The sequence below is a fragment of the Aptenodytes forsteri genome, unplaced genomic scaffold (assembly GCF_000699145.1).
Source record: "Aptenodytes forsteri isolate BGI_AS27 unplaced genomic scaffold, ASM69914v1 Scaffold296, whole genome shotgun sequence".
In the NCBI taxonomy this organism is placed as follows: Eukaryota; Metazoa; Chordata; class Aves; order Sphenisciformes; family Spheniscidae; genus Aptenodytes; species Aptenodytes forsteri.
In genome coordinates this window covers 1,169,112-1,182,317 of record NW_008796181.1, presented here as the reverse complement: position 1 = coordinate 1,182,317, position 13,206 = coordinate 1,169,112, and the positions used below count along the sequence as shown (strand labels likewise).

The window sequence follows — 13,206 nt, the reverse complement described above, 5'->3', positions numbered from 1 at the left end:
CTGTTTAGCCTGGAGAAAAGGAGGCTCAAGGGAGACCTCATCGCTCTCTACAACTCCCTGAAAGGAGGTTGTAGCGAGGTGGGTGTTGGTTTCTTCTCCCAAGTAACAAGCGATAGGATGAGAGGAAATGGCCTCAAGTTGCGCCAAGGGAGGTTTAGGTTGGCTATTAGGAAAAATTTCTTCACCGAAAGGGTTGTCAGGCATTGGAAGAAGCTGCCCAGGGAAGTGGTTGAGTTGCCATCCCTGGAGGTATTTAAAAGACGTGTAGATGTGGTGCTTAGGGACATGGTTTAGCGGTGGACTTGGCAGGGTTAGGTTAATGGTTGAACTTGATGATCTTAAAGGTCCAACCTAAATGATTCTATGATTCTGCTGCTTTTACTGAGGATGAGTGGAAAATTCTTCAGGAGTTACTGTGGTGTACTCATCGCTATCGGTAATAGCTAGTGCTTTTCAGCACTATCTCAAGGACTGTCACTTCCAGGAGACAAGGCGCCTGCCTACCTGCTGGTGATGGCTGGGTTGGTGTGGGACACTACAGAGTTTGGGTCTGAAACTGTTGAGTGGCATAGAGGAAATGACGTTTGGCCAGAGGGAGTGAAATAGCATTATATTCCATGATATTTTTTCTTTTTTTTTGTGGACCTAACAAAGTACTGTGATACACTTACAGCTGTGAAGCTTCTGCAATGGAAGCGTAGGCTCTGACAGATCTGTGCAAACATCTCCAGATGTAGTATCCTCCATCAAGCACAACAAAAGTCAGTGGAATTGTATGAAGGATTAATGGGTTGAAGTTGTGTTGGATGCAAAGAAAATGGTAGTTTCTCTTAGAAATGGATAACACTGCTATCTCTTTGACAATAGAATTTTATTTGCACATTGGTATTAACTCTGTTTTCAAGATATCTTATGAGGGGATGGTTTATCTTTCTTGCTTAGAAGAGTTTGTGCGTAGAAAGACATAAATCACAGCTGAGCATCTTTGGTTTTGCTCACTTTTTTTTGTGTATGGATGGTGTGATTTTGAGACAGTGGTGGTAACTGGGCATGTGTACTTGCAGACTGTTTGCAGGGATCATGAAGAGCTTTGTGGGCCGTCCACCTGATCCTCATTTTGCTGTCCTTTCAGGGCTCAGGTAGGTATGGAATGGTTCAGAAGAGCCAGTGGCTGCCAGGTGTATAGCTCAAAATTAACATCGTTGTGAAATGGGGAGACATTTCAAGTCTTCAATTTTTCTGAAGCCTACACTTGAGAAAGAGACCTGTCTGAATACTTGCAGCCAGAAGTGGGTGATACGTAGCTCATGTTTTTGTCATTGAAAAGCACCTGCAAAAGAGGGTCTCCTTCCTCCAAAGGTTGGGCAGGAGGGGAGACCAGCAATTACTACTCACTTTTAAAAACTTGCACAGGCTTGTGGTGCAGTTGTGCCACAAGAGAAAATGTTAAACCCTATCTACAAAAAATAGTTGTACTGCTACAGTTATATTTGTGTAGTTGAAATGGTTATATCCCCTGTGTGCGCATATAGTTGTAACAGCAGAAAGATGCATTATACTTCTGGTAAGGAAGGTACATTGATATAGAGTATCGGTGAGTTAAGTAATTATTTCAGACTTTTGTTTTCTAATGAAATACTGGGGATAGATGGGAACCAACAATATGTTGTTACAGAATTTATATGTAAGAAAAAGGTGACATTTACTGAGTCCCATTAAAACAACAATAGAAATGAGCAGAGGTTTTATTCATTGATTTTAAAAATACACACATCAGAAAGTATCTTGAATATCTTTTTTCGAAGAAAGCGAATGATGAAATCGTACGTTAAGTGTACCAATCACCTTCAGTACTGTTTCGTTTGTTACTTGTTTATTGTCTAATTAAATAGTACCACACTGAAATTTAGCCTAGTTGCTTCATCAGTAGTTCTACTAGTCTTTGCTATAGCTCTTTCAGGTATTTCAAATATTGCTGTGATAAAATCTTAGTTTCTAAAATCAGTAACCTGAAAATAGGAGGGAAAAAAAAAAAGAGAAAATTGCTCTTATAGCTCAAATAACAGAAGTGAGTATCTGTCATTGCAGGCTAGCATCTTCATAAGAACATCTCATTTTACACTGTACTGTAAAACAACAGATTATATAGTAAGGATCTTCCTTGGCTAATAAAAGTAGTAGATTCTCAGCAGGTGGATCAGAGTAACTAGGAAGACTTTTGCTATTTTAAGTTTTAGTCGAGTTTTTGACTAAGTTTTATGTATTACTGAATGTCTTCATTGTGAGACATATAATCCAAGCCTCCTTGCTGCTTCAGAAATTCTGGGCCCTTTTTTATTAGGGAAAGGGTAAAAGTTCAGTTTATTGCAGGCTGGCATGCATTTTGTAGAAGAAATATGTTGATGTGTCCAAACTGCTGAAGTGGCTGATTTCAGAGGAGGCTTTTGGCAGGTGCTTGAAATGTTGCTGCCATTCTCTTTGCTGAAACTGTTCAAGACACTTGAACTTCCCAGCTGACTGAGCGCGGATAGTTCACTTGCTCCTTCTAATTCTTTGGGTTGCGGTGTGCCGTTTCCCTTTGAAATCAGTCTCTGATTGTCAAAACTGCATGGTCCGTTCTTGCAGTGGGAAAGATCCCAGGTAACTCCTTGCTGAGGGGCTTGCACCAGGCGGTGAATTCCCAGGTGGGTACGCCATGGTGAGTTGTCTTGTATGTTGCCACTGCTGGTCATCTCCAGTCTGACCTTTCTGACAGGAACACATTCTGTAAATGACTTTGATCTTCTAACTTTTTTATTAATTAAAACAGCATTGACCATTGATTCTGGGAGAACAGATTCATGCTCACCTAGAAGAGAAACATATATAGGCACATTACTATGGTGGCATAAATTAAGGGTGTAATTTCTGTGGCATAAACTCAACTGAAGAGCTTTAACAGATGAGTTTATCTGTATTCTTTCCATCTGTGGCTGAGAGTAGTGCAAGTTCTTTTGGTGCCAGGTTATGGAGTAGAAATACTTCATGCTTGGTTTTGCAGTTCTGAGGACATAAATGGTACCCTAGGGTTAGTCAAATGAAAATGGAGATTTATCAAGTCAATATTGATCTAACTGGTACTCTAAGACTCATTAACAACACAGATTGAGAATTGACTTTACGTAATTATTTGCTTGTAAGCAAAAATTCTTAAGGTGAGCAGGGACTTGCTCTGTGTGTTCGTAGGTGCTGTGATGTGGAAGACAATGTTCTGTTTGATACTGTTTCAAGTTTGTATTCACAACTTAAAAATACTGTGACTGCTTCTAGATGAAAAAAGTTGTGAATTTCCTTTTTATAATGATGGATCATTAACATATAGGCTTGTATTTTAATATTTTACTGCAATTTTATTATTGTAGTCAGTATAAATGGTGTAAAGTAAATAGCTTATCACACTAGTATTGCCTGAATGATCGCTTAGAGGAAAAAACTGCTTGCTCCCTGAATGGTATAGAGTAGCTGTAACAGTGGGAGAGAATCTGGTCAATATGAAAGTTACTGTTAGAAATGTATAAGATATTAGGGATAGAAATGCTAATGCTACTTTAATTACATGTAGCAGCCATCAAATTACTCACATGACTGGCTTTCTGTGCCTTGAAAAAGAATAGAAACTGAACCGTTACGCTAAAGATACAGTGCTGTTGACATTGCAAGTATTAATGAAATATACTTCAGTTAGTATAAATGTAGTTTAAAGCAGGAGTTGTGCAGAATGCTGGCCTTATTTACAGGGTTGAGTTATAGGAACAAAATTCAGGAACCCTGAATTTGAAATGAAGCTAGTTCGAATAGGATGCTGCCTTAAAAAAAAAAAACCCAACAGCATACACCCCCTACCCCCCCACCCCCCACCCTTATAACTGCCTTTCGTACCATCTTTACAAGGAAATATTTGAAGATGTCAGACCCAGCTGATTTACTGTCAGTAAATGAACTTGTACAACATGGCTTTGGCTAAGGAGGGGCTTTCATGACTGCCTTTGGCTCCCACTGCTGAAGCAATGACACCAGCACAGATTTTTTTTCTGCTCCCTGGGTTGGCCTCATATGGATGATCTGTTAAGAGCCGCTTTGCAGCATGGCTCTGGGAGTGAGAACTGTGTTAGCTCACATCTTCCGCTCTCCTGCAGTGTTGCCAGGAGAAAGGAGACTAAAGCACATGCAGAGCTTAGAGATATAGATGTGTTTGTGCATATGTCTATACAGTGAAGTACGCTAACAGAATTTCCTAGGGTGAAACCATTCATAGAGATAAGAACACACAGTTCTCTATCATGGAAAGCTTGGGCGGCTGCAAAAAGTCCACTTGCAAAATAGATCCCACTGTGTTCTGCAGATCAGCACAGTATAGCACCAAGCTACAAAACTTAGGGCTTGTTCTGTATATGTGAGAGAAAAAGCAAGAGAGAAGGAACTGAGAGACTGAGGTGATGCAGCTTTGCACGTTCTTGTGGATGTAATTGCACTCTTGGCTGAACTGGCATTCATAGGCAACATCAGGTTTTATTTTGAACCTTGTGAACTGGTCATCGGAAGAATTATGATCTGGCTTGAGTTGATCAGAGAGTTCAAAGTAATGCATCTAGTCCAATTTTAATAGTCTGGACTGGTTTTGAGTTCAGGTTTGATTTGATTCCTTGGCTACAGGTGCGGCACACAAAATTGAGCAATGACCTCTGATAGAAATGTGAGAGTCCTGAACTACTGTGTGTTGATGTAACACACATTCAGCACTCTCTACACTTCTAAACAAAGCTTTAATTAGATCTTTGGTCTGTTCCTTTTTTTTTTTTTTTTTTTTTTTTTTTTTTTTAAGAGTTGTGCATAATAGCCTTGTTGCAGGGTTGTTTACCATTTGGCCTTTTTCATGTGCTGTCATCACAGATATTTTTAAGGTTCTGGAGTGACAAAAGTTAATCTTTCTTCAAGTTAGCTTGGGAAATTTTGGAAGAGATTTCTGCAGTCAGAGCCCCAGTGTTTATTCTGTTGTGACTGCGTGCGCTGAATGCTCCCATTTAATTCCTAAAGTAAATACTGTTTTTCAGCTTCTTAGCCAATAAATAATGAATACACTACTGTATTATCCCCTAGCTGGTGGCTTTCAAGTCTTGTCATGCTCTTTGTTCTCAAATAATCAGGAACAGGCAGAAGCATGAATGTGGCTGCGTGTATTGGGGAAGGAACAGAAGAAAGTTCTTTTCAGGTGACTTCTCGGTTACTAACCCACCAGTCAAAAACCTAGAGAAGTTAGAGAATCTTAATTTCTGTTTAAGGGTCCACAATTTCATGACTCTGGCAAACAGGCAGTGACATACAAAGCTAAAAGTCCTCAAGAAAACTTGGCGTTACCATTCCAGTTGTGGTGCAATAAATCTGAAATGCTCAAAATCCCTGTGGTATCATGGAAGGACAGCTGGTCTGTCCAGCAGAAACAATTTAGGGTTTTACTAGTTAGAATAAAGACCTTTGGCAGGGATTTTTTAGACCATGAGGGACTGAAGGTGCCCTCCTTCCATGATGTTTGAATCTCATGAGGTTTTTGTGTCTGGCCTCTGAGGTTTGTGTGTAGGGGTGGGGTTGTGGTAGCGCTGTCATCATCGTCCCCTTCCCAGCCCAGCTGTAATCTTGCCCTCTAGGTAGGGAAACAGTTTGCTGCCAGTACAAAATACTGATGTATACATGGACTGCCTTTTGGTACTAGCTGGAATTTCTGGATAGTTTAAGCTCGTAATTTAAGGAGTGTAGGGCAGTAGGCTATCCCGATACGGCAGTGTTCATTTCTGCTTGACATGCTCTTGGAAACTGATGCATATAACAGGTTCAAAGTGCTGAGCTATGTAATAAGTTTTCCCAGCTTCCAAACCATAGGAATGTATAAGATCAACTTTCAGGACATTGAGAACTCAGCATAACAAAAAACCCCAAAACTTCAACTGCTTCTAACAGTAACATTAATCCTTTCCACACAGGTTGTTTAAAGATAAAAATTCAGTGCAGTAGGTTATGTGGTTTTGTGAATGTTTTGGGTTATGTGTATGTATATGAAAATATTTGTATGTGAACTTCCAGCCCTACTAAATTTTAAACTTCCCAGAAACTGTGCAGTCCTACTTTCTTATGCCTTTTCTTTAATCTTCAGATGGTGTCCTTGCAAAAAATCTGCCCTGATTATATTCATTATATCTGAAGCTTCGTTTGAATTTAATCTGAATACAGACTTCTGTTTCCTTTCTTTAACTGACTTACATTTTTGCTATAGCTGATGGGCTGTTTTGTCTTCAAGTTAGTTGCCTTTTCATACCTGATAAAATAAGCTTGCATGTATCTCTCTCTCTCTCTCTGTATATATCTTCCTCACAGAGATTTAAATTCTTATAAGAATTTCTAGACATTTGGATGAAAGAATATTGAAGAAGTGAATCTATTGTATGGTTCATAGTTATGTGTTTTTTCAGTTGTTTTGGTGATACAGTCTGACACAGCCAAAATCTAGAACTGCTGAAAAATGTAGAGGAAAATGTAAGGAATGAAATAACCTAAGTTCTGCATTTGTTGAGCTAAATACTAATATGAGAGGTGAATGAAGCATGTTTTTCATATTGCAATTAAATTCAGAAGACAACTTCATTAATTGACTTAGTATTCTCAATATCACTTTAACTTAGAAAGTAAATGAAAGTATATCAGTGTAGTATTGTAAGCAGTCTAACTAAAAAGTTTAAAACATTTGGAAGTTTCTTATATAAAATCTGTCTAACGTAGCAGGTAGATGAGTGATACATATTGTTACTTGTTTTTCTATTTATGTACTTTCCAAGCAATATGCAGTGAAAACGCTTTCAAAATGGGACCTCTTGTACAAAGCTTGTATCTTAGTTACCCACTATGACTTTTAGTATAAGTTATTTTTTTAACAAAACCCCAACTTGTGCTAGTCACTTGATATTTGCTATTGCTTCCTGTAGTCTTGCAGGACACATTTCTTTACACAGATAAAGAAGAAGGGAAAAAGAGAAAGAAGACCCAGAATTGCTTGTTCTGATGGAAGCATTCAAGAGAGCAGAAATGTTACAAAATACATTGCACAAATACACTGATGATAGACATGCAGTATATGGCTCCTGTAAGAGTTGCCATTTATGTTTAGAATTTTACTTTACTGACATAAAACCTGTAAAACCTTATCTCAAATACATTCATCTGTTTCAAATTCACATTAGTGTTTCACTGCTGTGAAGCTAATTGATATAAACATAAGATCACCTTTCAGTGAAATGAGTAAAAAACCAAAATGACAGAAAAGGAATTCACTTTGTACCTCTCTTGAAGCTGAGCATAAAAAGAACAAAGCTAGGACTTATTCAAGGTTTAAAGCAATAGTCTTTACATCTACATTTGCATTGTTTCCTATAAATATAAGCATACCTGTTTTAAATACAATAATGTGTGACTGCAGTTTTTGCTTCTGTTTTATATGGTCATACTGCTCCTCAAGTAAGCTTACATCCATCTTGGTTGGCTGCTTATCATGATCTGAAGCCTGTTGCTCTGAGGTATGAGTCACTGAAAAAATACCAGTCATGTATTTGTAAGCCCTCGCCATCTGTTCCAACAAGGAAGAAAAAGTCATGCAGAAGCAGAACATTTCCTTCATTGTGTTGGCAAAAAAAGCAAATCAAGTATGAAGCATCTGAAATCTTCCTAAATGAAGAAGTAACTGTCTTCTAAGTATGGTGACTTCTTTCAGAAGTTGTGTGGTCTACTCTGAAGTTGTGGATTTCAGTTGGCTTGTTTTCATGCAGTGGGTCTGAAGCTACTGCATACAGAGTTCGTGATTATAACTGGATAGTTGGATTTAATGTTGACTTAAGATTGTGAGCATATGAAGCCTTGCCAAAAAAAACAGTGAAATACAAAACCTCATTGAACACAGTCAGGTGCATAAAGAGCTGGGTAATACTGGTTTATGTAGTAATGTTAATTCTTAAAGGAATGCTGTCATGGTGACCTCCCCAAGACAGTAGTTCCACCAGGGAAATCTTTCTTCAGGTTTCTTTCCATGTATTTTGTATCTTTTCCCCTCCACTCCTCTTCCGTAACTTTCATCCAGTTTCATTCTTGCTGCTGCTTCTTGGGGCAGTGGGGTGGGAAGGGAGGATTTGTTATACCTTAATAATTTTGTGCTTATTGCTCCCTTTTAAGAATGTGTTAAAAGTAGTCAGGCCTGGGTGCAGAGTCTAAACAGTATGTGCCAATGGCACTTGAAATCGGGAGGCTGGAGATAGGAATGCCTTACTCTGACTCATTCAGTTTTTCTGCCTTTCTATAAAATGAAATAAACTATAGAAGTATTCATTTCCTTACTGAGAGCCGAACAAGCTCTTCAAATGCATGGTAAGCCACAGTTTAAAACTTACCATACATGTTACAGTATTGCCACATATAACGAGGCAAAAAATTTAAAAATACATGGCTTTTGATCATATCAAATTAAGTACGAGACTATGTCTGGACTATGAACTGCAAGTTTCTCTCCCAGAAATAGGTCCATCTGATACTGCTGCAAGGGCCCAAGAGAGTAGTATGTAAAAAAAAAAAAAAATGCAGTTAAACAGTAGTTTTAATATAATTGTGCATCTGCTAGGTTCCTTGCAGTGAAAAACACTGCATAAAAAACATTGTGAAAGGGCAGTGTGTGGAAAGAATGCCAGTGTGCTGTATTTTTCCAGTTACTGGCAGAAATTATGCGATGATTTGCATCATAAATGATTTACTGAATCAGGCTCAAATCCTGCAGATCTTGGGAATCCCTTTGGAAGTTGTGCGTGCGCAGGTGATGAGACTCTAGTTATGCAGTGCATAGAGTTCTGGTAAGGCTCAGCAGGCTCACATGCATAAGTCTGCTGTAATTCACTTAATAATTGCTTTTGCCTTCCCAGTATGCTTGTGTCTTGAAAATCATGTTGCCTACCTCAACTGTGGTCTTTTTCCGCCTTAGCCAGGGAAAGAACAGTAAACACAATATTTTGTCAGACACTGTAGAGACTCTTCAAGTTAGCTTCTCTCTTGACCCTGGAAAAAGCACGTGTCATGTTAGAGTTGTTCTGATATATCGTGGCTCTGGTAGATCTACTTTGATATTCAGCCTTCAGTAGTGACAAACACCTAGTGCTCTGTGGAAAGGAGGACCTCAGTTGCCTTGTTTGTTCAGCATTCTGAGTTGTTGGCACATGGAGTCCTCCTTTGGACCTCCAGGCAGTTGGTTTATACATTGGGGCAGCAGATTTAACTAACCTCATTACTGTTTGAGCTGGCATTCAATACAAACATTATTAGTGGTCATAAAAGTTACCCAACCGTTTTAAAATTCCAGTCACACTATTTGACTCATTGACCTCCTGTGAAAGTGACTTGTGCAACGTGGCTATGTCTTGCAGAAAGAATTACCAGGATAGCATCCTTGAACATGAAATGTAGGCTCTGTCTTAAAAGATGTACACTTAACTTCTCACTAGGAGAGCATTTAAAGTATAATGAGTTTGTATCTGATCAGAATTTAATATTATTATTAATTATTTGTACTATACCATTCCTTCAGGATCATGGAAAAGCCATCACACTTGGTTACGCAAATGGATTATAGAGGGCAGTCTCTTCCCAAACAGTTGCATGGATAAGCAGCAAAACCAGAAACCGGGAAAAGAAACCAGATGCCCAGTGAAATGAAGTGAATGAGTCCAAGTGGTACAGCAGATCGCTGGAACCAGGAACAGGACTAGCTTTTGTTTTGCTGAGCCAATCCCATACACATTGCAGTTTGTTTCCTTTTCAGGGAAAGCTTGTGAACAGGGCATCTTGATTCAGTTTCAAGAGGTGTGTATATATGTGTTCGTATGTATACATGTGTTCATGTGTGTATGCGTTTGCTATCAAGGCACGTGTGCGTGTAATATATATATATATACACACAGTCACTCACACACACTTACCTGTGTGTGTTTTGTGAATAATTTGCAACCAGGATATGATTCATAAAATGAGTTGCAGGTCTAATCTACACGGTATCACAAAGTACATAGGGTTAATTGTGGTTTTGATGTGTAGTGAGCTGATGTAACTAATCCTCATTATGCCACTGACATAAACTTGGAAGTGGATTACCTGTGGGTTCTGTTCTTATACCGTAGTGGAACAACTTCCTTTGTACCCCTAGCCTGTTTATGTATTACTAATAAAAAAAAAAATTAAATTTTCGTATTGTCATACATACACACACAATTATGACTTCTGTTTAAATCAGTCAATTGTTCAGTCTTCTTTAAATTGAGTTACTTGGATCTGCAGACCACTGTATACTTTTAAAATACGCAGCAGGTGGCACTATTGGAGTGGTATGACTATCTTTGCCTTAGTCCTAAAATGTTAGAGGCCCCCATTTGGCTTGTAGGTTGCTGAGGAATATAAGCAGCCAAGCCATTTCCTAGCACTGGTACACATATTTCCTAACAGTACTATTGGTTCTGAAAATTTATTGCCATGATTAGGTTTGTGTAAAAACTTGTCTGTCTTTAATTGAAGAAACTCCTGTCAAAAACATCATCTAAGAGTGATTTTCGTTTGATTACCCACTGCAGTCTGAAGTGCCATATTTCCCTTAAGTCTGTCTTTCCATCACACAATGGAAGCGATTCTTCATTTCCTTGAGGCAAAAAAAATTGAGAATACTTCATAATCCAAAAGCAATGGCTTTTAGAACTTGAAGTAGATGTTTACTGCCCTTGACCTTGGTTGCAAAATTTCATTAAAAAAGATGCAAATAATTTTATCTCATACTAATTAATTTGTCAGTTGTAAATTAGTTTTTTATTAAAAAATTGTTTGGAGGACCTTATAGGAATAATTGTTGATTTAAAGATAATTAAAAATACAATGGTTAACTGAATGCACTTCTGTAACACTGGATTTTACTGCACACCTGGGACCAGAGGTACACATGATTATTCATGTTGTTCATGTGCAGAATTATAGACATGTCCAATGCTGTTCAAGCAGGTTACAAAGATAGAATACAAATATCTGTAGATTTTAACTGGCACTGAGAAGGAAAATCAAAGTTACTGTGATAATCCCCTTTCTCTAGCTTTCTATAGTGTTTTTTTAATTTAAATGCAGTCTTGAAGTGTTGGAAAGTGACTATTTTATTGTTAGAAAATGTAATAACGAAAAGAAAGGTAGAAACAGGGTGGCTGCTATTATTTGGGGTCCAGACAGTAGTAGTAGAATCAATAGTAATTGCTTACTATTTAATGAGATTTTTTGATAAGAGCACATATATTTCTATTATTTGAAAGCACAACCTTAAAGCATGCCACAGTTAGGGACTGGTGTAAGTAGTTAGAGCACAGGACTTTCTGATGATGCAAGATTAGTTTTTGGTGCTCTCTGCATGCCCATGCTAATGGGATGAAGGAGCCTACGATGCAAGTTTTCATTATGATCTCAAGATGTTTCTTCTGATCGGACCTTTCATGTGCTTTCAGACATAAAGGGTTCAAGTGTGTTAAAGGGAGGGTGGCCCAGCTGTCCTTTAAGTCCCTCTGAAGGTTTGGTGAGCTTGGGTTGTATGTAGTCCACCTTCACGTTTCCTTGATAGTATTCTATTTTCCCCTGTTACCCCATGGGGTCTTTATGTAAATATAATTAGGTAGTGTGTGTGTATGTAGGTATATATCAATATATCTGTATATCAAAAATAAATCAGGAATGTTATTTTGTTAGCTGCTCTGAGAAGGTTGCCTGGTTAGTATAGGCTGTAAAATGGTTTGCCAAATTTCTATTCCTTAGATCCCTGACTTAGGTGACTGAATCCAGTACCGCTGATCCAGCCCTAGTGATCGGGAGGGGTTTTGCAAAACACTGGTGTGCCCAGGATGAGGTAGAAGCTGTAGGAAGCTCCAAATTGCTCCAGTCCAGCAATGAGCTCTGGCATCTCTGGTCCTGTGCTCTGCCTGGGCGGCTGTAAAAGCTTAAATCATAGAATCATTAAGGTTGGAAAAGACCTCTAAGATCATCGAGTCCAACCATCAAATCAAGGATACCAAGTTAGCACTGAGGATTTCATACCAATCATCCCGTGCTTCACCTTTAATACTCACATATCTGGATTTGCATGTGTTGAGAACTTGGTGCTATCCAGTTCCCTTTGCAGAACCACATTCTGTTTTTTATTTTGGGGACGGTAAATGCAGTCACACTGGAATCACTGGATTCATCTAAGTCAGATTGAACTGGGCTGGTTGTGAGGAGTTAAATGCAGCAGGTGTTCCGTATGTGTGTTTTGTGCCTGGCATAAGCAGCATTTAAAAAACTCTGTTTTGTCTTGACTGTGTGGTGCTGAGGATTAAGTAACCTTCCTTTGGAGTGTTACTTGCTGTGGAAAATAAACTAGAATGCTGAAATTTTCTCTGTTAGAGGGCCACTCACTCTGTTGGTTGTCTGCATTATTACTCCCTCTGTGTAAACAATCAGCATCCAAAACTGAGGGTCAGAAGTTGTCGTTCATTTTGTAGTTCTGCTGTCCTTGCCCACTGAGAACTTCTGAGATTCCCTTTTAGAAGTGACTGTGCAGAGGCAAGCCTAAGAAGAAACTGAAGTTATTTACCAGTTAGAGATTTTAAACAAATGAACCCTGACATCTTTCCTTACCATTTCCCTTGCTTCCTTCTTAGTTCTGGGGTTTTTTAAATTAGTGTGACAAACAAGATGGTTAGGTTTACTCCATTTTGACTTCATAAAACTGTGCATGAGAAGAGGGTGGGAGGGAACTGAATGGCCTTCAACAGTCCTCTTCAGAGGATTTTGGAAATTCATTGGAGCTTCCTCGATCCTACAGGTGCCTTAAATTCCAGGTAAGCAGAGTTCACATTTCTGGTACTGCTACCTAAGTATCTTTTCTATACCAACTACTTCTCTGACTGTTTCCTATCCATAGAGTTATGATGGGTACAGCTCTGAGAGGTGACAGCAGCCTGTGTTTATTCGTTCTCCCAACAGATATAATACGCATATAGGAACTCTGGGAGAATTTCAAGCAGGGTCTAAAATGAGTTGGATAAGCTATATAAATTTTCTGCCTTGATTTTTCCACCTGTAAACTACATG

General features: G+C 38.7%; 1 protein-coding gene across 1 annotated transcript; it reads right to left on the bottom strand.

The window, feature by feature from the left end:
• Nucleotides 1-2,276: 2,276 nt before the first annotated feature.
• On the bottom strand, nt 2,277-7,699 carry CUNH9orf152 (chromosome unknown C9orf152 homolog). The gene is made up of 2 exons (XM_009287795.2): nt 7,471-7,699; nt 2,277-2,848 (listed from the first exon to the last, which is right to left on the bottom strand). The coding sequence occupies exons 1-2, from the start codon at nt 7,697-7,699 to the stop codon at nt 2,277-2,279; spliced, it is 801 nt and encodes a 266-aa protein (XP_009286070.2).
• Nucleotides 7,700-13,206: the final 5,507 nt, after the last annotated feature.

Bases quoted from the DNA above. Each gene is read 5' to 3' on its own strand.
- CUNH9orf152 (XM_009287795.2), bottom strand. From the start codon at position 7,699: ATGAAGGAAATGTTCTGCTTCTGCATGACTTTTTCTTCCTTGTTGGAA. The intron at 2,849-7,470 runs GTATGCTTATAT...TTTCTCTTCTAG, and splicing joins CATTATTGTATTTAAAACAG to GTGAGCATGAATCTGTTCTC.